This window comes from Natrix helvetica, assembly GCF_964273705.1.
Source record: "Natrix helvetica genome assembly, chromosome: 4".
NCBI classification, from domain to species: Eukaryota; Metazoa; Chordata; class Lepidosauria; order Squamata; family Natricidae; genus Natrix; species Natrix helvetica.
Window position 1 is genome coordinate 26,970,698 of NC_138550.1, and position 25,198 is coordinate 26,995,895.

Here is a 25,198-nt window from a genome sequence, read left to right on the forward strand (position 1 = left end):
TAAAAAGTATTTTTTTATTTTTCAGTTAAAGAGAGAGACTTATTGCACTGCTTAAAGCTGGCAGTGTGTATGGAGAATTATATGTATATATAAAGACTTCCATTGCCAGAGTGAGCTAATAAATTTGCAAATAGCAAATCACCTATCAGAGATTTAATAAGTCAAGTTTAAATGAAAGAATTTATAATCTCATTGAATTTATTATGTAAACTATTCCAGAAATTTATTCCACAGTACTAACCTCCGTAGTTTGGTTGAATTATGTAAGATTAAGTAATTTAGTAATTTTATATACACTCTCTTGATCTCTGATTAATATGATTTAACTTTATAAAAAATGACTAAAAGTTGGAAATTGCAGAAAAGAAAAAAAGCCCTGTAATAGAGCAAAAATATGAAAAAAGAATGAAGAAGCTATTTGGTACCTATATGCCTAATAGTAGGAATCTTTGTTTATGTGGCACAATTTAATTCTTATCAATAATATTTATTTTGCTTTTAATGAATGATTCCTACTGAGGTATGTCAGACTAAATTTCATTGAACTCATATTTGAGCAGCATATTGGATTGCACAATTATAATTATTGGAAGCTGCTACATTTAAAGCCTTTCTCTGACTTCTGTAGTATGGTTAGTGTTGTTTTCAGATCCCTTTGTTTCAACTCTTTTTTGAAAATATAATTGAAACAGTATAAGTGCTGTTTCAGATTTGTTTAGATTAGTAAAATATTTTAAAGGTTTTATACAGTATATAGCATTTTCTATAGATTTTATATTATATAGTATATTCTGAGATTTTATGATACTGCTTCTCTAGAATGCCATGTATAGATCAGATTGCTCTATGTATTTCAATAACTGACTGGCAGCAATTTTCCATACTTTCATTCAGGAATTTTTGATGATATTAGAATATGAATGAACCTTACAGCATTTGACCTGCAAAGCTGTATTTCTTACTAATCTTGATATATCTTCAACCAAGAAGTGTGGAAGTAAAATTATGTTACAGGTCATCCTAAGACACAACCGCTATTTTATTTTATTTCATGTCATTGTTATTTTTCTAATTTATGTTGAAGAACAAGAGGGAATAGATGCCATTGGGGAAAAAATAGGACAGTAATTCCTGATTAGTGTGATAGACAATATAGCTACATACTGCTGTTCTTAGCCCCTCTTCTCTTGGCCCTTAGCAATGACTTTAATAAGGATTGCTGCATGGGAGAGATTTTAACTTTCCTCCTCCAGTGAACTAAATTCTGTCTCTTCTCTGGTGTGTGTGTGTGTGTGTGTGTGTGTACATACCATATTTTTCGGAGTATAAGACGCACCTTTTCCCCCAAAAAAAGAGGGTGAAAATTTGAGTGTGTCTTATACACTGAATGTAGCTCCACCCACCCACACCAGAGACCAAAAACGCTAGACATGGAGGCAGTGATGGTCTGTGTCAATCCCTGCAGCCTGGAACAGTTGATTGGGGGTATTCCGGTAATCCGATCCACTTGCCAATCAGCTGTGCTGAATCAGATTGCAATAAGTGCTAAAACTGACCTGGCTGGTCAGAGTTTGCAGCAGCAATCACATTCAGAAAGCACAGTAACTGATTCAGTAGGATTCAAAATAATAATAATAATATACAATACATTACCAAAAGCAGGTTTTCCAAGGTAGCAATAAATACAAGCAAAACATAGCCAGAGTCCTTCCTGTCTCTTTCAGAATCCAAATAGTCCTCATTGGCTGACTTAGTTGCTATGTCTATTCATTGGCTGACCTTATTACTATGTGTCATCTGAATACCATGGATGCTGGTAGGCAAAGGCAGAATTTTTTTTCTTATTTTCCTCCCAAAAACTAAGGTGTGTCTTATACTATGGAGCGTCTTATATTCTGGAGCGTCTTATAATCCGGAGTGTCTTATACTTCGAAAAAATATGTATATGCCCCCTTGTATGAATAGCCAAGTCTGACCCATCATGCCATGACAATTAAAAAGGGCTCTCTTAATACAAATTGCTGCCGTATGCTCTGTCTAGGTTACTACAATCAGTCTTGCTTATTTGTAATCTGAAACTAACAGAGGGCAAGAGCAATAAGACACATTTATGTAGATACACAGAAAAGTATATTTGCAAAGTGTCAAAACCCCTAAATGAAACTGTTCGTTATTTTGCTTAAAAGGAGGGTTTTTTTTAAAAAAAAAATGTTTACTTCCCATGATACCATGTATGTGGAGAAATGTAGATAGTGTCATTACTGTTTATATTACAAATCACAGTGGAAAGATGTTATCTTTTGCAATTTTAAAGTACTTTTTTTCTAAAGCTTTCAGTATCAAAATTAAGAACAGTCTTCCAGAAGAATTTAAAACAGCTTTCACTGAGATTAAGTCCAGAGAAATTTTACCTTGATTGGAGGGAAGGGGGGTAGTTTGCAGGCTTTACTTATGGATTTTAATATTAAAACTTTTACTTGACGCAACTGTATAAGAAAACATCCTTAACACTGATGTTATTTTTATACCTCCTGGTGATACTAATGAGTTGAATAATTTATGAGGTTGTCATGTAAAAAGGATTTGGTGCGGTTTGATGTATTTTCAACCTCTGGTGCTGGAATTTGATTAATAAAGAGCTGGAGGCACAGCATTTTTTTTCCATGGGGGCTTAACTTTCATTAGGGATTTTTCATCAGTTTTATTTTGATCATTTTATATCTCTTTTTTTATTACTAGAATCACACACAAGAAGTACTGTAGACAAAGCCGTAGATTTTTGTTATGTACATAAGTTGCAAGTTACATAAGATAATTCACTGTCCACAAATAACTTCATAGTAGAAACAACAAAAGGCAAAAATGAATCATATGGATGTATGAGGGTTTTTTGTTTTAATTTTATTTTGGAAATAGTCGCATAAATACTGCTTTACGTTTCTATATAGAATAGACTGACAGTTATCATTCGGGGGGGGGGGGAGTTGTGATTAAATATCACAGCCAAGAAATGTTTAGTCAGAGCCTAAGTCAGCAAGCTCATCTGGGCCTGTGATCAAAGGCGTCAGCTTAAATAGGTCTGATCAGGCATTGCAGACGATGGCAGGCAGCCTCAGCTGAGCAAAAAATCACAGAGCAAAGATGACAAAATTAATCAGTCAATTCTTTGGCAATAAATAACAAGATATGCTGAGGTCTGCAGATGAGAGAATTTCTAGGTTCTGCGGAGATGCATCTACTTAATGCCTGATTTATCTAAGCTTGCATAGCCATCAAGACATGACCTTGATGAATAAAAGAGCACTCTCTAACTAATCCAGACTTAAATCAGTATTGATAGTGAACACATGGTATATAATAGTAATATGATGCTAACTGATCAAGGAATACCGGAGTTTTTGGAAATAACAGTTCTCTCCATGGATTTTATACTTGCTCAAGGGAGGAATGGCAGATATTACCTAAAGAGGTAACACATTAAAATGTAGTGAAAATGTTTCTGATAATTTGAGAACCTGAGAACTAAACAGCATTAGGTTTATTCATTTCCATTCAAGTATTTGAAGTTTCAGTTGTTCATATAAAATATTTTGTACAGAACGTTTTTTAAAGTACCATTCCACATTCAATTCTCTTTTCATTATACTGTATTTCATATTACATAGTAGTTTTGTTAATTATATGGTTTTGTTATTGCCACAGGCAGTTTACAAAATCATCCTGAACCATGTAGAGAATTGTTTATATAACTGACTGAGTGATTGCTTGACCAAGCTTAACATGAAGCCCATACGAATCTCAAAGCATGCAAATCCAGACTCACAAACTTCTTTAAAACTCAAACCTTTGGAAAGAAAATTTGCAGTGTTGCTTTTTCTGTACAATTACATGCTTTTGGAGGTGTTTTGTGCTGGGATAGAGGAATTAGATGGAACGGCTGAACTGAGGTGTTGTTTAGGGACTTGGTTACTCAATACACTAACCCAGATTCTGACTCTGGATATTCATCTTCACATCTGTTTGTAAACTAATGAAGTAATTCCCTTAACTAGGATTGGAGTGGGGGGGAAATGCTCCAAGGATGAAAGTGGAAGGCAGTCCCCTGCTGGTCCTTAACACATTTATCCATGGGGGATGTTGTTCTAGACGATTCTCCTTTTTACCATGCATTGTCTTCAGAAGGCTTCCAGGTTTCATCAGTCTCATCTGTTTTTCAATCTAATAAAGATGACCTTAAAGGAAGCAATGAAAATGAGAAAAGCATGTAAACCTGCTTTGCTTAAAAACCTTCCTATTATTTGTTTTTGTTTGCAAGTTTGTTTGGGTTTGGGTTTTGTATTGTATTGGTGCCACTAAGTAACAAATAGAAAAGTGGCAACTGGGGGAAAATGATGTGGGAGGGTATAAAAGTACCTTCCTCCCTTAGGTTTGAAATAATCTGAGTTTATTTACAGTTAACATTTTCCTTAAAATAAATTTTATCATTATTTTTCAAAGAATTTTGTTTGTTATATTATGTTGTGATTGCATAATTTGCAAATGTATTATAATTGGCTATTATATATTCAATAACATATTTTGGGTTATTTTGGAAATAACTCTCTCAGTATAAACATTTAATAAGATTTTTTACCTTTCCAAATAATCCAGATTTCTGATAAAGTTACATTTTAAACTTGTATTTAGATGAAGGAAGAAAATGTTGTGAAAATTAAACAGTGAAAATGCTGCATGGCTTTGAAAGCCAGTACACTCTATTAGCAAAACTGTCAATATAAAAAGTGCATTCCATTTCCACCTCCTCCTCTAATAACCTTTTCTATGTTACTCACAGACAGTTCACATAATCAGAGTATATTGTCAGCTTACTGGAGTTGGGGAAGCATGAAATGAAAATCACTTTAATATTGATCCAATTCTTTCTTGCAAGTGTCCTTGATGTCCTTTTCTCCTGAGCAGTAGCTATTTGTTTTATTTAGGGAAATAACTTGGTTATGACTGCTCTTTGCAAAATCTATTTCAGGGCAATCATTATTAAAATAGTTTTTTGCAGCTTATTATTTTCCCCGTATATTTTTTACAATAGAGTGGCACCAAATCACAAGTAGCCACCATCTCATTTACCAGTCTGTGTTATAAGACAGCACTCTCATAGCTTAAGATAAGATGAAATTAAAGATATGTATAATATGGGTTAAATTATCTAAACATACCACTTGGGAGATTTTTATTGATAATTGCAACATATAAGGTCAGATGTTTTTATCTGTCCAACTATTATGGTACTAAATTTCCTTATGTAACTAAACACTGAAGAATAAGATAACATCCAACATTTAGATGTTGTATTTTTGTTTACATAGCATATAAATTAAATAGTTTTTAAAATAATTTGAATCCAATATTTCTTCTTAAATTCTGGAATGTCACCTACAATAATTACCTTTACTTTTTAATTTTAGATTCTATAATAGGATATTTTCTTTCTCTCTCTCTCTTCTCTCTCTCTTTAAATTGCATTTTTTTCCTTATATACTGTATTAAATGGCAAATAGACCTCTTATAGTAAATATAATTTCATTGGAACCTTGGAGAGTCCTAGCAATACGCTAACTCGCTTTCTTTAAAAATCTATTTCAAAATAAATCAACTTCTTTTGGTAATTCGGCATGTGATAGGATTTTATAGATACAGTTTTCACAATGCCTCAACAAAAAAAAAAGTGTTATATGAACCTGAACATTTTAGAGGCTATGATGGTTAAGTGATTTCTTCTGATTATACTAAACATTTGGTATTTTATATATCCATAATATTTCCAGATATATGGAAATAAGTAAGTTGAAGTATAAAAAAATTGAACCAAACCAAGAACACCATAGTTCAACCCTGAACTAGATATGTTCTCTTCTGTTGGGCTCAAGAATATTTTTTTAAAATAGACATATATGAGCTATTTCGAACATGGACTAAAGAACTGAAATATATATAAAATCATAGCAATGGCCTCGGGTTCTTAAAAATGCTGAAATAGTATCTACAGATTGAGATCTATAAAACATTGTATTTAGGATATATTGGACTCCCTAAATTTATGCAGAAACCTTTAAATGTTAAAGATGTTAATATAATGATCAATTATATACCAAGATGTTGGAATGTGACTGTTTATTGGAAAGTGTGGTTGCATCAAGAATTGGGAAGGGAGAGTGTCAGAAAAAAAATAATATTAAGAAATTGGAAAAGGGTTATTATTGCAAATGTCAAGAAATTGTGTCAGTAATGTGTGAGCTATCTCTTTTAGAAAAGCAATTTTCTATTAATCAAAGGATGTAGCGATATGTGTTACTATGGCAGAAATTCTTGATATCTTACAATGATAACTTATATTCTTTATGAGGGCTCCTTGTTGCTCTCTAAGCTTGTTTGTTTTCTGGCAGATCTTTCAGTACCCAAACTAGGTAACATAATCAATACTCGTGTATTCACTATATTTTGGTTAAGAATCATTGGTATAAACCATTGACCATTGATAAGTATAAAATATAAGATTTTGTTCTTTTTTTCTACTTCTTTTTAGCTTGTATTTTAGTATGAACTTTTAATTTTAAAAAATATTGTTTTGTTTCAAACAAACATATAAAAAGTGAGGGATGGATGTGGAATTTTGTTAAAGAACAAGGCTTGCGATAATATTGATAAATAAGTGATAATCAGTAATAAATTAGTGATATTAATAGTGTAGGGTTAACTAATATCACAGTCTCAATTCTGAAATTTAGCAGGTTTTTTTTAAAAATACCATAAAGTCACGGAGTATAAAACTATCAAAGATAGTTTATTAGTTGTGATGATTACAGGACAGTCATGCCTCTTAATATATCTTACGGGAAAGACAAATGAGAAACTGTCCTTCTTTTGCATATCCTTTTTGACATCAGGTTATATTGCGAACAAAATATGGAATTGCAGATCTAGAATAGGAAATAAATCAAAGTATTTTCTTACTTAGTTTACCACTGTTTTCTTTAACTGGCGATCATATTTTATTGTTCGGCATCACCTCCTACAGTTAATCCAGAAGGAAAAGCACTCAAGAAATGATAAATAATAATATACTTTAATGTCCACATCTGAACAAAACTGTTGCATGAAACATTTTACAAAATTATTGTTTTTATTTTCTGCCACTTTACCAAATTGAGTTGTAATGCTCTATTTACTGATCTTCTAATACAGAGATAAAAAAACAGCAACATCTTACATTCTTTGTTAGAGGAAGAATTTTATGGAGAGTTATTTAAAATCAAAAGACATTAGAAACTGTAGGAGTTCAATCAAAATTCAGTACAATCTATTATGGACAATTGTTATTTCAGAATGATTTTGAGTAAAGAATAAGGTAGGCATATTAATAAATGCATAACAAAATCATTAAGTAGAATTTAACCATCACCTTCATAAGCTATTTTAAGTTCTTATGCTAAATACTTCTGAAAAGCAGTGGTTTTAATGCTGTTGCCTTTATCACCTTGATGTTTTAATTATAACTCATCACAGTAATACAATACTGCTAAACTGGCAGAGAGGTTCAGAATGTATTTCAGATCACAGAACTTTAGATATTATTGAGAATTTGTAAAGAACTTACTAGTGAAGTGCATCAAACTAGTATCTTACATCCTGATAGTACTTGTAGATTCAGTAGTTCTATAAAGTTGGTACCTTCTTCTGGTGTATTCTTAGATCATATGACTCAGTTAGCAAGGTACCCTTTGCTTTTTTGCTAATACCAGAATAATGATGTGCTTGGCAGGAATCAGGCCAGAAAATTTTTAGTTTATGACACACCCAGTTGTGAACAAATTCAAATGCCTTCTTGCCATATTCCTCAGTTTCAGCCTGATAGTATGCTGCAATCGTATGATTATATTTTGAATATCTTTATTTTACACTTACCTTATAGAACAATACAATAATAAATAAACCAAAAAATAATATTGCTTAGAAAATAATTTGTACTTTATTTCAGGTAGTGAAACAATGGGATTTAAAAAAAGACTATTTATGATCACTTAAGAACTTAAGACAATAATAGTAAAGTTGCACACTGACTAAGTAATTTCAAAAAGAAGCAGGAAGAAAGTTTCACCTTACATTTTTATTGTGTAAAATAATTTTTTTAACTTGAGCGCATTGTTTTATTGTTAAAACAATATAACTTTAGTTATATTGACACAGTTTTAGAAGCCACACAAAGCTGTAAAATATAAGAAAAAGCATTCTTTAAGAAAAGAAATCACCCCATGAAGCTGATTTCCAGATGTTTGGAAACATTAGAATTTCCTGCCAGTACATTTAGGTAACACTAAAATGAGTTAACTTTCCATTCTGCCAGCCCTCTTCAAAGATGAAAGAAAAATCACTGCATAAATTGCCTTATCTATAATTCACTGAAGTAAACTGTGGAATGAATTCTGAAAGAAGCAGAATTCTCTTTTGGTTAGTATCACAGCTTCTAAACTAACTGTATTTTTATTTCCACTTTACCTTTAAAATGAAATTAGTGACTAAAGTCAAATAGATGTTAATGAGTTATGATGTTGAGTAGTTTGTTTGAACTGAGTTGTGTGTTTGACTTAGTTTTGGATGTGATTTTTTTTTTTTTTTGCTCTTCAGTCTACTCGTCTCTAAAATCAGCCAAATACTGTCTGTGCATTTATTCAAGTAGCCTTGAACTGACTTCTAATAGTTATGGACACAGCAGGTAATCTTTGATGTCTAGCTTGCATACCTAGAACCAGCTGTGACCTGAAGAATCTAAATGAGAATTTACAAGTTTAAGTGACATTTGAGAAGAAAATATGGATGTTACCCAAATCAATGCTGATATGTCAAGTGCTTTTTGAAAAAAAATCTGTTTTTTTTTTAATTTTATGGTGGTTTTCTCGTGCTTTATGAAATGTGTGCATAGAATGGAAAAGAGGAGGGGAAAATGCAGACATATACAGACACCGAGGAAAGACTTCTTATTGCATTGAATGAATGTACAGTTTTGTTTGGTTTCATAAGAGTTTTGGTTTATTACTGGACATATTTTTAAGTCACCTCTAGACAAGATGGGTGGCCCATAAATCTAATATTATGTTCTACCTACTAATAATACCTTTTATTTCAATGTGTCAGAATTATTCAGTTACTATTTTTATTCTTGTTATTTTATTAAAAAATAATAGTGATTTTCTTCATGATTAAGTATATAAAACTATACTTTTCATTTTTTAAAAATGTTGGTAGGTAAGGTGGTGCTTATAACGTGAGTTCATCCCTCATGCATTTTATCAATGGAATTATTTGGTATACTCTTCCTTTTGATTCAAGTGAGTGTCTTTAGTGTCTTTAAGTCATAAGTCAAGGTGTGGAAATATATATTTAAAAAAAAATCTTCCATGATCCAACTACATTTTTCATAGGGCTAATTCTGTTAATATACTTAGTACAAGATGTGCAGCAGTTTGAAACATATCTTGTGTATCATATTATTTCTCTCTACTATGATTTCCTAATAAATTTAATTTTGATCCATACTATGGTATATTTTCCATCCATTATTTTTGTGTCTTTTACTGTACCTATCATTTAGAATATATACATTTATGAGTATCTACATTTATGCTGAATTAATACAGTTGTAGTCTTCAGTAAATAACATAATAAAGATTGTTTGATAAAATTTGGCTAGGCCAATATGGCCTAAACTTTAATTATTCATGACAATGGTAGTAGAGTGTTATATTCCATTATATCTGATACAAAAACATTAGAAAAATCATATATTGTTATTTTGGAAATTTAAAATCTTTAAAGAAGGCAAGTTAGGGCAAGGGAAAAAGAATACAAGTATCTCTAAAGTTGCATGCAATTTTCCAGAAGACCATGAAATGTCTTTATTGATACATACAAAAAATAATAATTTTGGAATTTCCCTTAAATTCATATATTTAACAGGAAATTTGAATATCCTCTCCTGAGTTCCTAAAAAAGAATACAGATCAGATATTAAGGCAGAGTAAATTAAAACAAACATGCATTTGCAATAATTTAAGTATACCAAATTTAGAATGAAAATATAAGTGATCTTTTTTCCTTTATCTGTGACAGTCTAAATTCTGAAAATAGAAAAACATTTCAGGCTTGTGGCCTGAAATAAAAAAATTACCAAAATACTGCCATTAATATCAAAATTCAGAAGGCAAGCCTATATTACAAAATTATGATGTGCTTAAAATATTTTTGATTAAATATTGAATGTGGAACACAATAACTACACTCTAAATGGTATATATATATATATATACCATATATATATATATATATATAAATGTAGAGGTATTTTTGCCATGTATTAGAATAAAGTTGTAAAATGATGAAATTATTTTATAAATCCCAAGACTTGTTAATGTGTTACTTAATGCTGACTACCTTATATCAATTAAATAACAATGCATATTATTTGATATATTTTTCAACATTTAAATGTATATCCAATTTTGAATAGTCAAGATTCTTGCTATATTTAAAGACTAAAAAGGAAAAAAAGGAAAAATTATAGTAGATAAACCCAATAAATATTCCAAAATGCAATTAGAATCCTGGCCAATGTTTATTGAAATAAAAATAAAGGTACAAAAACCTTAAAATACTAGTATAATTTATCATAATTAAGGAACCTTATTATTAGCAGTATCCCTTCATAAAATTTTAATAAGATACATATATACATATGCATATGCATATACATATACATATTTATTTATTTATTTATTGGTTGCCTCATCACACAGAGATTATCTTCACCAAAAGTAATATCAATTTTTAATCTGAATGCTTAATTATAAAAATGCTAAATAATCACAATAATGTTGGCCTTTATTATATCATGTTCAGTGTTAGTATTATTAGCTATCCATAATTCAATGCAAAGGCATTTTTAAACTGATACTGTGCCCTTCTGTTTTAAAGGGGAAAAAATTGATCTGTCTTTTGAGAATGTTTATATACCTCTTTAGACTTATATAACTAGAATATCTGTAAGAAATATGTTCAGAACAGATTGTGTATTTCAGGATACAAGGTAATACAGTGTTTTATAAAAGCTGCTTGTTAATTTTTTTGATTAATGTGTAGTGAGACCAAAAAATCCATTCAGTATAGCATGTTTTCTGAACATAGATGATCTCAAATAAATTCTGTGCCCAATCAATGTTTGATTTGTTAGGTGTTAAACCATTTCTTTGTAAGAACAGTGTTTATAAGCCTTGTAATGAGCCAGCCCCCGGTGACATTATAGTTCTTTCTGTAATTTTGATAAATGGAATTCTAATTTATAAAGGATACGTTGATTGAAGGGCAGCTTTCAGTGTTCCACACTTTCATTTAGATAAATGTTTATTACATTGTGGCAAACTAAATGATAGAGAATGACAAAAAAAAACCTGTAGTTTCAATCATACTAAAGGACTCAAGCAATTCTTTAAAAATTGTATATTTCATATTGTAAAACAAAATTAATTTCAAGAAGATTTATATAAATTGTTAAACTACACATTGACCAAATTCAACCAAATGACTAGTGTATTTCTAGTAAATGTGCCTTATCAGTTAGTTAGTGTGATGCTTTCATTTTTAAAGGTTATATCTTTTATTTTTAAGTTTACATAATATTAACCCAATAATCCTAACTTGCCTTTGTCTAAAACATGACATCTGTTTTTTGTAAAGGTTTGAAAATATATTTTAAAGTACAAATTAATTTTGTATTTGAAAACATTTAATGGACATTTAGACTAAACTGAAATGTTGAATGAAAACAATGTTTATTTTATAGGAACTGAAGAAGATGTGATAAAATCAAAGAAAACCTTTCGAAGTCAAGCAGTTGTCAACCAAAATGCTGAAACTGAACTCATGCTAGAAGGGGATGATGATGCCGTCAGTCTGCTGCAAGAGAAGGAGATTGATAATCTTGCAGGTATCAAAAAATATTGTTATTACAGATCTAATTAGAAAACTTGATCTAAACATTCAATTTTTGGCAAAAAGAAAGTTGTTATCTATCTCCTATGTTTTAGAAAGGTTTTGTGGCCTATAGAATGTGGTACAGTTGCTATTTAAAATATTGATTAGTGTAATATGTTCTATGGAATCTGGTCACTACTCATTACAGTCGTTATACACATATTGCATTAAGCTTTATTTTGCCCAAAAATAAGATTGCTACATATTAGAATAATAGATAGGCCAATCTCACCATTAATACTTAAAAATATTTTCATGCAAAATCTGTTTTAAATGTTTTGTTTCTTTCCAAGTTACTATTGCTAGATAGATCTGTAATTATATGTTAATTATAGGAGGGCAATTAAGACAATAACAATATTAAATTTTACTTCTTATATTTTTTTTTAAATACACAACTCTGCAACCCATGATTTTTAACCCTTCATTATCCTTTTAGCTTAAAAATAGGTTGCTTCCATATGTGTACCCATAATGGTATGTGGCAATAACCTTGTAAGGTGAGCCAAAGAGATGTTGCCTAGGGAACAGTCAGATAAGAGGTAGCATAGCCCAGACCTATATATGGACAGAGTGCAAGGCTCAAAAAGGACTCTCCCTAACTTCTCAGCTTGCAAAGGAGAAGGCAGCAGAATTATACTTTCAGACTTGCAAGATTGATGTCAGCCTTATCAGGTACAGCAGATGGAAATCATGGCTATATAAACTAATTCTATTTATTGTAAAAATATACTAACAGAAGTCTGAAAGTACAATTCTCCTGCCATCACCATTACAGCCAGTAAGTTAGTGAGGGTGCCTTCTGACTGTCTCATTCTTCTCATACAGCAGCTACAGGCTAAGCTTCCTTTTATCTACCCATTCTCTGGGCAGTATGTCTTCTCCCGGTCTCCCAAGATCATTCTTACATATCATTTCAGTATCCAAAATGATGTGAGAAACTGAGATGATTTATCTTTTGGTTCAGTTCTTTCCCCAGAAAACAGTTTTGTAGCATTTTCTTTCAATTTGCACCTTCCTATTGGAGGAAATACCCACTTTATCCTATCCGCCCAGGATTTTTCTTCTATATCCATGAGAAATTAAGACAGTTCACTATTTTTTTCCTTTTCCATAATTATTGATTTGTTTCTTTCTCACTCACTTAAAAAATAAGCAGAACAAGGAAATAGGAAAGATGACTGTGAGATCAGGATCCAGGCTGTAGTACTATTTTTATGCTGTTCTAATTCTTTCTCACCCATCGTCATCTACCAAAACCTCAAGGATATTAGAACACTTATGTGGGAATATAAAAATGGAATAGAAGTAGCACAAGACTGATAGCTGTATGTGAAATGACCAGACTTCCTTTAGGGCATTATTTTTTTATTTCCTTGTAAGTATGTCTCAGAAGTGTTTTTTTTTAAAGGCAACTGGGCTGTTTTTTTTTCCTTGAGGAAGAAGGACAAAATGTTTCATTTCTTATCCAAGAAACTTCATCAGTTGTGATGGGGGGGGGGGGGGGAGAGGATGGAAGGATAGATACTGACAGTTGAGACTGTCTGTATAGAACTTATCCTTCCACCACCACCACCATCCAATTGCCTTTTGAAAAAAGCAATTCTGAGACAACTATCACCTAGATGACTGAGAATCTCCACAGACAACTACATAAGTAGAATATGATGGATTAGATGTCTTTTTCTTCTTAGGCATTTCTCTTAGTTTCAGTACTAAGAACCAGTTGTGAATGGCTACATCCAAAAAAATCTTTAGCTGACTAAATCCTACACAACACATCATTAACCTCTAGTTTTCTCCCAAATAGGTTTAACTCATTTTCTTACCAGCATTTCCTCTGTGCTGCTGGGATTCCCCACTTCACTACTTAACTACTGTTTCCCAAGCCCCCATTTCCATCCTACCACAACCATGGCAGCTACTATTACCTGTCTCATGTTCCAACAGTTACTAATGTGATAAATATTAATTTGTATGTCCCTTGTCTGGGATTTCTGGAGACCTACTGCAAAGTCCCTTAGTTGCTATTGTTATCTCATAGGTTCCTTTTTTTCTGCTTTGCATCTGGGAAATACTGTAGGGGTTTCCTAGACTTTTTCAAGGATCCCAATTTGTTACTTTTTAGATATAATTGACATGCATATTAATTAACTAAAATAAGTTTAAAATGTTAGCATTTCAGTTGCACATAATCTTTTCATAATTAAATGATCTTTAAAATCTGGTAAATGGCTTTAAGGTTTTAAGAACTATACAATAATATAGCTGGCTAAGAAGATATGGCCAATTTAAAACATAAATCCATTTCAATGTCTTATTTAATATTAACAAACATTTCATAATTTTCTGTTCCAGTTTTAGCTTCTAAGTTCCTTCCCAGACTGTTCATTTCAAGAGGCAAGTTTTTATTGATAAATTATAGATAGAAAGATCAATCCCTAGTAGCAGTGTCTAATAGCTAACTCTGTAAATCAGTATCTCAGTTTGCACAATTATACTGAATTTATTATTAACACATTTTTCATTATCTAATCCCTGACTTTTAGAAATGATTTTCAGTAGTTTTTCTGGCAACTAATTATACTAACATGCAGTTATAAAAGATAATTTTCCATGATAAAACTATTGTATTATGTAAGAATAATTTAATACAGTTAGAATAATCCCTTTTTAATGTTAATATTGAAGTGAATGTTTATTAAAGAATATGTAAAATGTATTTTTAATGCAGCAACATACTACATCAAAATTTGTTTCTGAACAGAGATATGGGCAGGACAAGTATCAACCATGTTAACTTAAGAAATATGTAGGAGTGCTTAAAACTGTTATGCAATCAAGCCATAGACTCGTTTCATCTCTCTCTTTCAACTAGCAGTGACAATCTGAACTCTTGTGTGTTCTTTTCAAAGCCTTTATCTGCATTCAATAGCTTTATCCCAGGTTCTCTTCTTCTTAGTTTCACCTTTTCCAAAGTCATCTTTGCTGTGTAAATTCCTCACATCAATTGTGCAAGGAAATCTTCATATAATTTAGAAAGCTCTTAATTCTTTAGCCTGGAAACAAGCCGCATGAGAATATTGTTAGCCATTTGCTCTGCTTGTACAAAAGGAGAAATGTAAGAGAGTGATTAATAATGTCCAAGGAGTTAAATGAAGCCCAAATTAAAAGCCCCAACTACTAAATACAAATAATTTCCTCAAATTATTTTCTTTTTGAAAATGATCATTCTTCATATTGGGGGGAAAAGTCTTCCCCATAAGTAGTGCTCTGTATAAAATGGTTTAAATCAGCTTGGTTACCAGAAGTTACGATCCATGATAACTAAATATAAACATATTCAAAAGAATAGATTTCCAAACAGCGAGTGCAAGATACAAGTGAGGCTTCTTTATCATAACATTGAACTTCCATGGCTGACCCATATTTACCTACATTCTTTGCAAAATTCATTTCTACAAACGTCCACAGAGCAGCCCCAGTTCATTTTTCAGTCTGCTGCCTTTCACAGAATGATTTTTTAAAAAGAATTATCAAATCTTACTTCCTTTAACCTTCAATCTTCTACCACTTACATAGACAGATCTGGTCCCCATTTTCCTCACTCTATTCAGAATCATTCAGCAAGAGAATTTCTTTTGTTCAATTTTATTCCCGAGAAAGCAGTCCAGTCCCCAGCTGGCCGTGGCTGATATGCAATAATAAATTATTGATCTTTAACAGTTATCTCCCTTCTTAGTACTACTGTGCCTGGAATAAGTTAAAGATCTTTATTTTGGAATTAACTTTATTGTATCCAGATGGAGGCACTTTAAGGGCAAAAATTTAATGTTAGATAAGATTTCCAGATTCAACAGTTTCCCTCCAGGCAACTCTTTATCACCACTCCTTCCCTGATGTTTATTTTTATTTTATTTATTCAATTTCTATGGCTGCGCAGCTCAACCAAATGGCTCTGTCCAATGACAATTCCAACTGGTCATGAAACTTGTCATTGGTATCCTAAATGTATCTATGAAAAGGTATTGAAAAGGAGAACTCTATATTTTTATTTCAATATCTGGGACAGGATTTTTCCCTAATTTTGATTAGTATATTTTTCAGTATTGCCTACTTCTTGATCACTTCAATGCATTATGATGATCACTTCCAAGCTACTGTGGAACTTGAAGTCAGTGCCCAAACTTGCAGTAGAACTAAACTAACAGATATTCTCCAAAGAACAGGTTCAGACAATTTAGTGGACTTAGAATTATAGTGTATTGTTTTATAATTTCTAGCTTTCTAACTTTGACAAGCTGTGATGAAGATTCCATATGAGATGTTTTGAGTAATTTATACTTAGCCTTTATACTAAACAGTAACATGCAGGAAATCCTAGCATCTAGGAAACCAAGATCTCCTTTAAGCTCTGATTTGAATGTATTGACGATAGGCTTATGAAATTAAGAAATAGCAATTTATATTCATCCAAAACAATGCTTTCATTAAACAGAACACTCCTTCCTTAAGTAGAATTGAGCTAAACTATCATATTGTTTGTATAATGACTGGAACTGTCATAAAAAATGTCAAGGCTGAGAATGTTTTAAATTATATTCTGCAGAGGCAAAGAAAGAATCCTTACTTATATAGAGTATAGAATAGGAGGAAAATGTAGTGATCTATAGGCACAGATAGATATAGACACAAACATACATTGTGCCTTAAGTTAACATAGACTCCTGGCAACTGCCTGGGACAGGTCTCTGCAGTTCTCTTAGGAAGATTTGATGGTTTGCTATTGTCGCCTTCCTATGGATCTTCTCAGCGGTGTCTAAAATACAGTGGGGCAAAAAAGTATTTAGTCAACCACCAATTGTGCAAGTTCTCCCACTTAAAAAGATGAGAGAGGCCTGTAATTGGCATCATAGGTAGACCTCAACTGTGAGAGACAAAATGTAAAAAAAAAGACCAAACAATCACATTGGCTGATTTGGAAATAATTTATTTGCAAATTATGCTGGAAAATAAGTATTTGGTCAGTATCAAAAGTTCATCTCAATATTTCGTTATATATCCTTTGTTGGCAATGACAGAGGTCAAACGTTTTCTGTAAGTCTTCACAAGGTTGGCACACACTGTTGCTGGTATGTTGGCCCATTCCTCCATGCAGATCTCCTCTAAAGCAGTGATGTTTTGGGGCTGTCGCTGGGCAACACGGACTTTCAACTCCCTCCAAAGGTTTTCTATGGGGTTGAGATCTGGAGACTGGCTAGGCCACTCCAGGACCTTCTTACAAAGCCACTCCTTCATTGCCCGGGCAGTATGTTTGGAATCATTGTCATGTTAAAAGACCCAGCCACGTTTCATCTTCAATGCCCTTGCTGATGGAAGGAGGTTTGCACTCAAAATCTCACAATACATGGCCCCATTCATTCTGTCCTGTACACGGATCAGTCGTCCTAGTCCCTTTGCAGAAAAACAGCCCCAAAGCATGATGTTGCCACCCCCGTGCTTCACAGTAGGTATGGTGTTCTTTGGATGCAACTCAGCATTCTCTCTCCTCCAAACACGATGAGTTGTGTTTCTACCAAACAGTTCTATTTTGGTTTCATCTGACCATATGACATTCTCCCAATCCTCTTCTGGATCATTTAAATGCTCTCTAGCAAACTTCAGATGGGCCCGGACATGGACTGACTTAAGCAGGGGGACACGTCTGGCACTGCAGGATCTGAGTCCCTGGCGGCGTAGTGTGTTACTGATGGTAGCCTTTGTTACGTTGGTCCCAGCTCTCTGCAGGTCATTCACTAGGTCCCCCCGTGTGATCCTGGGATTTTTGCTCACCGTTCTTGGGATCATTTTGAGCCCACGGGGTGAGATCTTGCGTGGAGCCCCAGATCGAGGGAGATTATCAGTGGTCTTGTATGTCTTCCATTTTCTAATTATTGCTCCCACAATTGATTTGTTCACACCAAGCTGCTTGCCTATTGCAGGTTCAGTCTTCCCAGCCTGGTGCAGGTCTACAATTTTGTTTCTGGTGTCCTTTGACAGCTCTTTGGTCTTCACCATAGTGGAGTTTGGAGTGTGACTGTTTGAGGTTGTGGACAGGTGTCTTTTATACTGATGACAAGTTCGAACGGGTGCCATTGATACAGGTAATGAGTGCAGGACAGAGGAGCCTCCTAAAGAAGAAGGTACAGGTCTGTGAGAGCCAGAAATCTTGCTTGTTTGTAGATGACCAAATACTTATTTTCCACCATAATTTGCAAATAAATTATTTCCAAATCAGCCAATGTGATTGTTTGGTCTTTTTTTTTTACATTTTCTCTCTCACAGTTGAGGTCTACCTATGATGCCAATTACAGGCCTCTCTCATCTTTTTAAGTGGGAGAACTTGCACAATTGGTGGTTGACTAAATACTTTTTTGCCCCACTGTACTATAGAACCCTATTCCTGTTGAAATATAGTTTGTACATTTGGTACACATATTTTGGAGACTTGACTCCAGTTTAATTACAATTTCATGTGTAAAGAAATAGTGTCTTGAGCTTCTATATGATTTCTAGTACTATGTTTTGTATGTTGCTTTTTATCTTCTGAATACAGCCTTGTATAGAAGAACACAATTTCATAAACTATCTAAAAGTGCTATTTATCTGATTAAGCAACAATAGCAGCAGCCACAAAGCAGAAGTAGTCCAATATTAATATGCAAAGAACTTCTGAATGGCATTCTTCTTTTAAGCTTGAGGTTAACCCCAATGGGTAGAATTTAAAAACTTCCAGCTCTAGTGTTTCAAGTGCCTACATTCCTTGGAAGCTATGATATTGGATTTAATGATAAAGTTTGGGAAGGGAAGATCTTTTTTTTAATTACAATCTGCCCATATTCCAGGAGAAACTTTCTCTTTCTAATTGGCTGATTATTTCTTGTTTCCATTGGCAAGAGCCCTGTTCTTTTTATGTAAGATGCATGCAGTAAATGCTCAAGGCTTGTAATACAGTCACTTAGGATATAGTAAATTCCCCATGAATATTTTTTTTTGGGGGGGGGGGGGGGGGAGGACAAGAATTTTGCAATATGCCCATTGCTTGGACCAAATTCTGTCCCAATTGCTATTTTACTACTACCATCTTTCTAAAAAAATAATAACCAGATGGAGGGTTTGGGCTCAGAAGATAGACTATTCTACCCTTCTGAATGGGATTATTGTTTTTAATAATTGTCCTTGATACCAACTATAAGAAGCACATTATAAATGACTGCTGCCATTTCTACACTATTTTGACTATTGCAGCCATTGCGCTACATTGCGGTTTGTGTGTGTGTACACGCGCGCATATATATATGTATGTGTGTGTGTAGATAGATAGATAGATAGATAGATAGATAGATGATAGATAGATACACAGATACACAGATACACAGATACACAGATATACACACACAAAGAAGAGAATTCCATTTTTTAGATATTGAAATAAGAAAAAAATATCATTATGCATTTTTAAACATTATATCAGTTGGTATTATTATATATTTATAGGTTCTTTCTTAATGATGTTACAAAATAAAGTTGGAACCAGGGAATTTCATAGGGAAGTGAGAGGTTTAGTTTACTACCAAGAGAAGAGTCAATGGATAAGGAAGAATTTTTATTAGTTCAATATGTTGAACTTATGTTTTATATACACTGGAATAAGCTTAATATATAATAGTTCTTCTTGAATAATATGCATCTTGCATAGTGTTGCAAAACATTTCCAAACATACTTTGTCTGTATCAATTATAATCGCTCTGTTCATGTTTTCTCTAAGAAGAATTCTTTCTAACCAAATAGCTATTTAACATACTTACCTGTTCCATCTTTCATTTCCCTCATCACATCAACATTCATCATTATCAACAACCTCAGTATTCTTGGTAAAAAAAACTCATATTGACCTTTAATACCATATAAACTAGATCAAAAAATCGACCATATAACTTCTCTGGAATGATAAATACGATATGGATTTGATTTGGGGAATCATCTATTCTTCATCATTTACTTGGAATTATAGAATCGTAGAATTGGAAATAACCTAAAAATTGTATGTACTTCTCTCACATAACAATACTTTCCTTCCTTCCTTCCTTCCTTCCTTCCTTCCTTCCTTCCTTCCTTCCTTCCTTCTTCCTTCCTTCCTTTCTTTCTTTTCTCTCTCTCTCTCTCTTTCTTTATTTCTTTCCCCTCTCTCCCTCTCTATCTCTCTTCCTTTTTGTAGTTTAGTGTATTGAGTGTACCCTATTCTATTTAACTACATTTTTACAAGTGTTCTATCCCTAAAAAGAGTTAAGTGTGTTTGTGTGTGTGTGTGTACAGTATTATGAATGTGGGTGTGAATGTGTGTATGTAACACATCCATACACATTTTGAGAATGACAAATGATATTTCAAGTAGTCATAGCATATTTATGGTAAAAGTCCTTACCTACACCTCTAACTTTTAAATATTGAAAATATGTATGAGAAAGTTTGAGAATCCTTTGCTGGAGATGATCAGATACACTGTAATATCCCAGAAAGTACTAGAAAGAAAGATTGAAAGACTGATATTATTGCACAAAAGACTCTATGCTATCATTATCTTATATATAAAAGTAGCAAGTTGTCAGATATATATGTAAAGATTGCAGATAGGTTGAATAACAAATCTAATGTGCAAATACTACATTTTTCAAGAAGTGGATTGTTGGCATTCCAGAACTCTGTAGTTTTTATTCTTCAGGTGTACTTCCAAATTTTAACCAAAACAATTGTAGATATGTATGGCTGAGATCTAAAGACATCAAGAACTGTGTTTAGGATTTTCACTTTGATAGTGAGAATTTTCCACATTGAGATGGAGTAATTTAAAAGTTGTACAAAACAGGTATGTTCACTACCTGAATCTTTCTCTCATGAGCACAACAGTCAATAAAACCTTTTTTTCCAGCGAATTCTGAAATTGTCCACTTTTTTGCTAAAGTAAACCTCCAGAGGTCACCCTTCCCCATATTCTTATTTTTTTCATGCATGCCCACTAGATTCATGCCCAGTGGATTTATGTAAATCTTCTCAATAATCAAAGAGTTCTTTTTTGTACATGCAAACAATCTTTCTGTAAATATCAGACTTTGAGGAATCGATTATTCAGTTTCCTAGGTGTTTAGACACTTAGTCTTCTGTATCCAACTTTGTGTTGGAAATATGCTATTGTGTCCAATCATGTACTACCATCGCTGCCCTTTATGTCTATGGCTCTTCTATTCTTTTACTGGAGAAAGTGTATTTTCTACTTTTCAGCGACCAAATAGGCATCTATCTTGGAGAAAAGAAGGTGTTATTCCCATTCTTTTACTACCATGAAGACGCATTGACGATTTAATACAACACTGTTCTTAACTTGTGATGCCTTTGAATGGTAAAGTAGTATCCATCCACCTTTGGAAAAAAAAAACTGACATCAATTCACCAATTTCTCATCTCAATCTGAACTTATCATTATTAATTTCTGATAGAGGCACAGGCTCAATTTCACATCTTTGCTTTTGTCTTCTTTGCAATTCTCAACATCTTCACTAAGTAGAAGTTACAATAATCCTCTTATACATAAGGGATGTGCTAGGGGTTTTTCACCCACATCCATAAATTAACTCTTAGTGGCCTCATAAAAGAAGACATTGAAAGACTGTGTCTCTTCTAAACATTCTGGCTTTATGCATCAGTATTGTACATTTTAATCCTTAATCCTAAACTGTATAGTTTATGGAGCTGACACTGGTCTGCCATGCTTTTCAATCTCTCTGGACTCATGCCAATTATAATCAATTATGTTTATTTGCTTTCAGAAACAAAGTTAGTGAGCTATCAATATGTAATCATTCATGGGTTTTACATTATTTAAGTTTACAGTATTCGATAAATATTCAAGAATTAGTTCCTCTTCAAATTCCCATCCCCTTGTCTTCTTCAATGGGTCCTTCAGAAACACAAATCTCCTTTGCTTGCTGTTATTTGGTCAGCAGTGTATATATTGCTGTTTGCCTGAACTCCAGATCAGATTCTAGCAATAAACACATCCAAGTCAACCTGCAAAATTGTTAAGGTTAGGCAAAGGTTCCCCTTGTACATACGTGTAGTCGTTCTCAACTCTAGGGGGCAGTGCTCATCTCCATTTCAGAGCCGAAGAACAAGCACTGTGGGAAGACATCTCCATGGTCATGTGGCCGGCATGATTAAATGTCAAGGTTTATAGAATGCTGTTACCTTCCCATCAAAGGTGGTTCCTATTTTTTCTATTTGCATTTTTATATGCTTTCGAACTGCTAGGTTGGCAGAAGCTTGGACAAGTAACGGGAGCTCACTCTGTTATGAGGTGCTAGGGATTCGAACCACAGGACTGCTCACCTATCTGATCAACAAACTCATCATCTTAGCCACTGAGCCCCCATGAAATTGTAGTATATATCATATGCAGGTCTGATAGGAAAATGAACAGCAGAGTTTTAATAACCGCTTGTTGGAAAGTTTAGCCACATTTAAAGTGTTTTGCACATCCAAGAAAATCTTCTCAGGTCATGTGATCCAGTTCCAAATTCTGACTTCCAAGTGACCACCATTTTAAAAACACACACACACAAACAAGATACTTACAGAAAATTTGTATTCTCTCACATTGGTGAACCTCGGAGCACCAATATTTATGTGCAAAAATATACATATACAGTATAGTTCTCCACTGTGTTTAAAATATTTGCCTACCAGTAAAGCCTGCACCATCTTAAGAATTGTCTTGCTCATTCCATCTTTTTTCTCATAAATGTCTGCAGTTGTACAGAATTACTGCAAGTAGCTCCAGCTTTTGTGTGAAAGCTGTGTCTTCTCACCCTGCTATTCAGTATGTTGTCTAACTAACTTGCCCCAAGTCTGGGAAACAAAATAGATCTCTCTCTGTGTCTACTACATCAGTAGCTGCCTCTTTGTTCTAAATAGAATACCCTACCTATGCTGACAACATTCTAGTGTGTAGTTGAGCTGTGTGTGTGTATGTGTGTTTGTGTGACATGACTGTTTTTATCTGAAATTTGTTAGGTAGAAAGGATAACAAAAATGAAAATGAAAAATAAGAGAATAAGTTTACTGCTATTACTACTTTTTTTAATGATTCTCAGATAGAAGTAGAATAAGAGGAACTGTAGTTTGATTGCATGGTGCAGTAGCATTGTTTTTCCTGGAAGCAGGTAGAAGGAAGAGCTTCATTACTTTAATTATTTTAAATGAAAGTATGTGTAGCTCTAACATGTGGACCAAAAAACTAGTTTCATTTTATGGATATTGATGAAGTTAGCATTTCTATATAAGGTGTTTAAGATTTATTATAAAAACTGGAAAGAAGAGTTGTGATAGGCCAAGGAAGCCTGAATGCATATAAAAACAATAATAACAATAATGCATTGAGAAGTTCTAAGAAGCCTCTACTAACTTTCTGTAACTTTTACGACAAAAATAAAATATTTGCTTTATAGGTATAAACTACATAAGCTATGTAGTTTTATATTATTTCACTGACTATACTAAATAAATAATTAGGCATGTCAAACATGCAATTATGCATAGAACTGCCTTCCATTTTAAATAATTGTGATTACAAGAGAACTAAGTCCCTGCATAAGGAGCTAACTATATATGATATTAAAGTGATATTTAAATCTTTGTTTCTCCAAGGTAATATTCAATATCTATTACTTTTGTGGTATTACATTATGCACTAGATTCTTAATTTAAACATAAACATTTACTTTTATATAAAAAGGAATCATCTTATTTATTTCTTTTTGGATTATACATGTATACAATCCACATATAAAGTATGTTATAGTTCAGCGATGGCGAACCTTTTTTGGCTCGCGTGCCACAAGTGGGGGGAGCGCGGGGGGGGGGTCGTGTGCGGGCGTGCCACACCCATAATGCAACGCGCCCCCAGTGTGCATGCGCGCACAACGCGCCCATTTTTGCATGATTTTTTCGCCTTCCCCAGGCTCCAGAGGCTTTATAGGAGCCTGGGGAGGGCGAAAAGAGCCTCCCCGCCCCCCCCGGAGGCTTCAGGGAACGTCCGGAGGCTTCCCTGAAGCCTTCGGAACACTTAAAACCTCCCCGCCCCCGCCCCCCCGGAGGCTTCAGGGAACGTCCGGAGGCTTCCCTGAAGCCTTCGGAACACTCAAAACCTCCCCGCCACCCCCGGAGGTTTCAGGGAACGTCATCGCAAGGATTAAGGCGAAAGGGGGCGGGGGCGGGGAAAGCAAAGGGGGCTTTGCATGATTTTTTCGCCTTCCCCAGGCTCCAGAGGCTTTATAGGAGCCTGGGGAGGGCAAACAGAGCCTCCCCCCCCCCGGAGGCTTCACGGAACGCTCGAACGCGGCGCCGGGGCCCGGCAGGCAGCGAACAAGTCGGAGCCTGCCGACTGGAGGAAGAGGGTGAGAGGGGGGTCCTGTGAACGGCGGCAGCAGCGGCGACAATAGTCGCAACTCGGCTGCCTGCCGCCTTTCCCCTCCTTTGTCTCCCAGCCGGGGCGGCCAGCCGGCAAGTTACGACTATTGTCGCCGCTGCTGCCCCCGTTCACAGGACCCGCCTCTCACTCTCTTCCTCCAGTCGGCAGGCTCTGACTCGTTCGCTGCCTGCCGGGCCCCGGCGCCGCGTTCGAGCCGGTGGGGGAAAGGAGGAGGAGAAGGAGGACAACAAAGCCCCCTTCGCTTTCCCCGCCCCCGCCCCCTTTCGCCTTAATCCTTGCGATGGCGCGGCTAGAGGAGGAGGAGGAGGAGGCGAGGGCGGCGTACTAGCGGCGGTGGCGGCTGCGGCGGCAGCGATGTGAAGGCCGGGCGCAAGGACGCCGAGCCTGAGGCGCCGCACAGTGGAGGCGATCCGGGCCCGGGCGATGGAAACGCACGTCTCGTGCCTGTTCAGGGACCGTCCCGAGGCTTCCCTGAAGCCTTCAGAGCGCTTAAAACGACCATCCGAGCAACCCAGAAGTCACTTCCGGGTTGCTCGGAGGTTGGTTTTAAGTGTTCCGAAGGCTTCAGGGAAGCCTCGGGACGTTCCCTGAAGCCT

At 34.6% G+C, this 25,198-nt stretch overlaps 1 protein-coding gene across 2 annotated transcripts in view; it reads left to right on the top strand.

Annotated features, from left to right (window-relative positions):
* NBEA (neurobeachin) overlaps nt 1-25,198 on the top strand; it is a 370,152-nt gene that overhangs the window by 202,857 nt on the left and 142,097 nt on the right. For both annotated transcript variants that reach the window (XM_081951245.1, XM_081951243.1), the window contains one exon: nt 11,888-12,031. In XM_081951245.1, the coding sequence (XP_081807371.1) occupies nt 11,888-12,031 (144 nt within the window). The remainder of the gene's footprint in view (nt 1-11,887; nt 12,032-25,198) is intronic.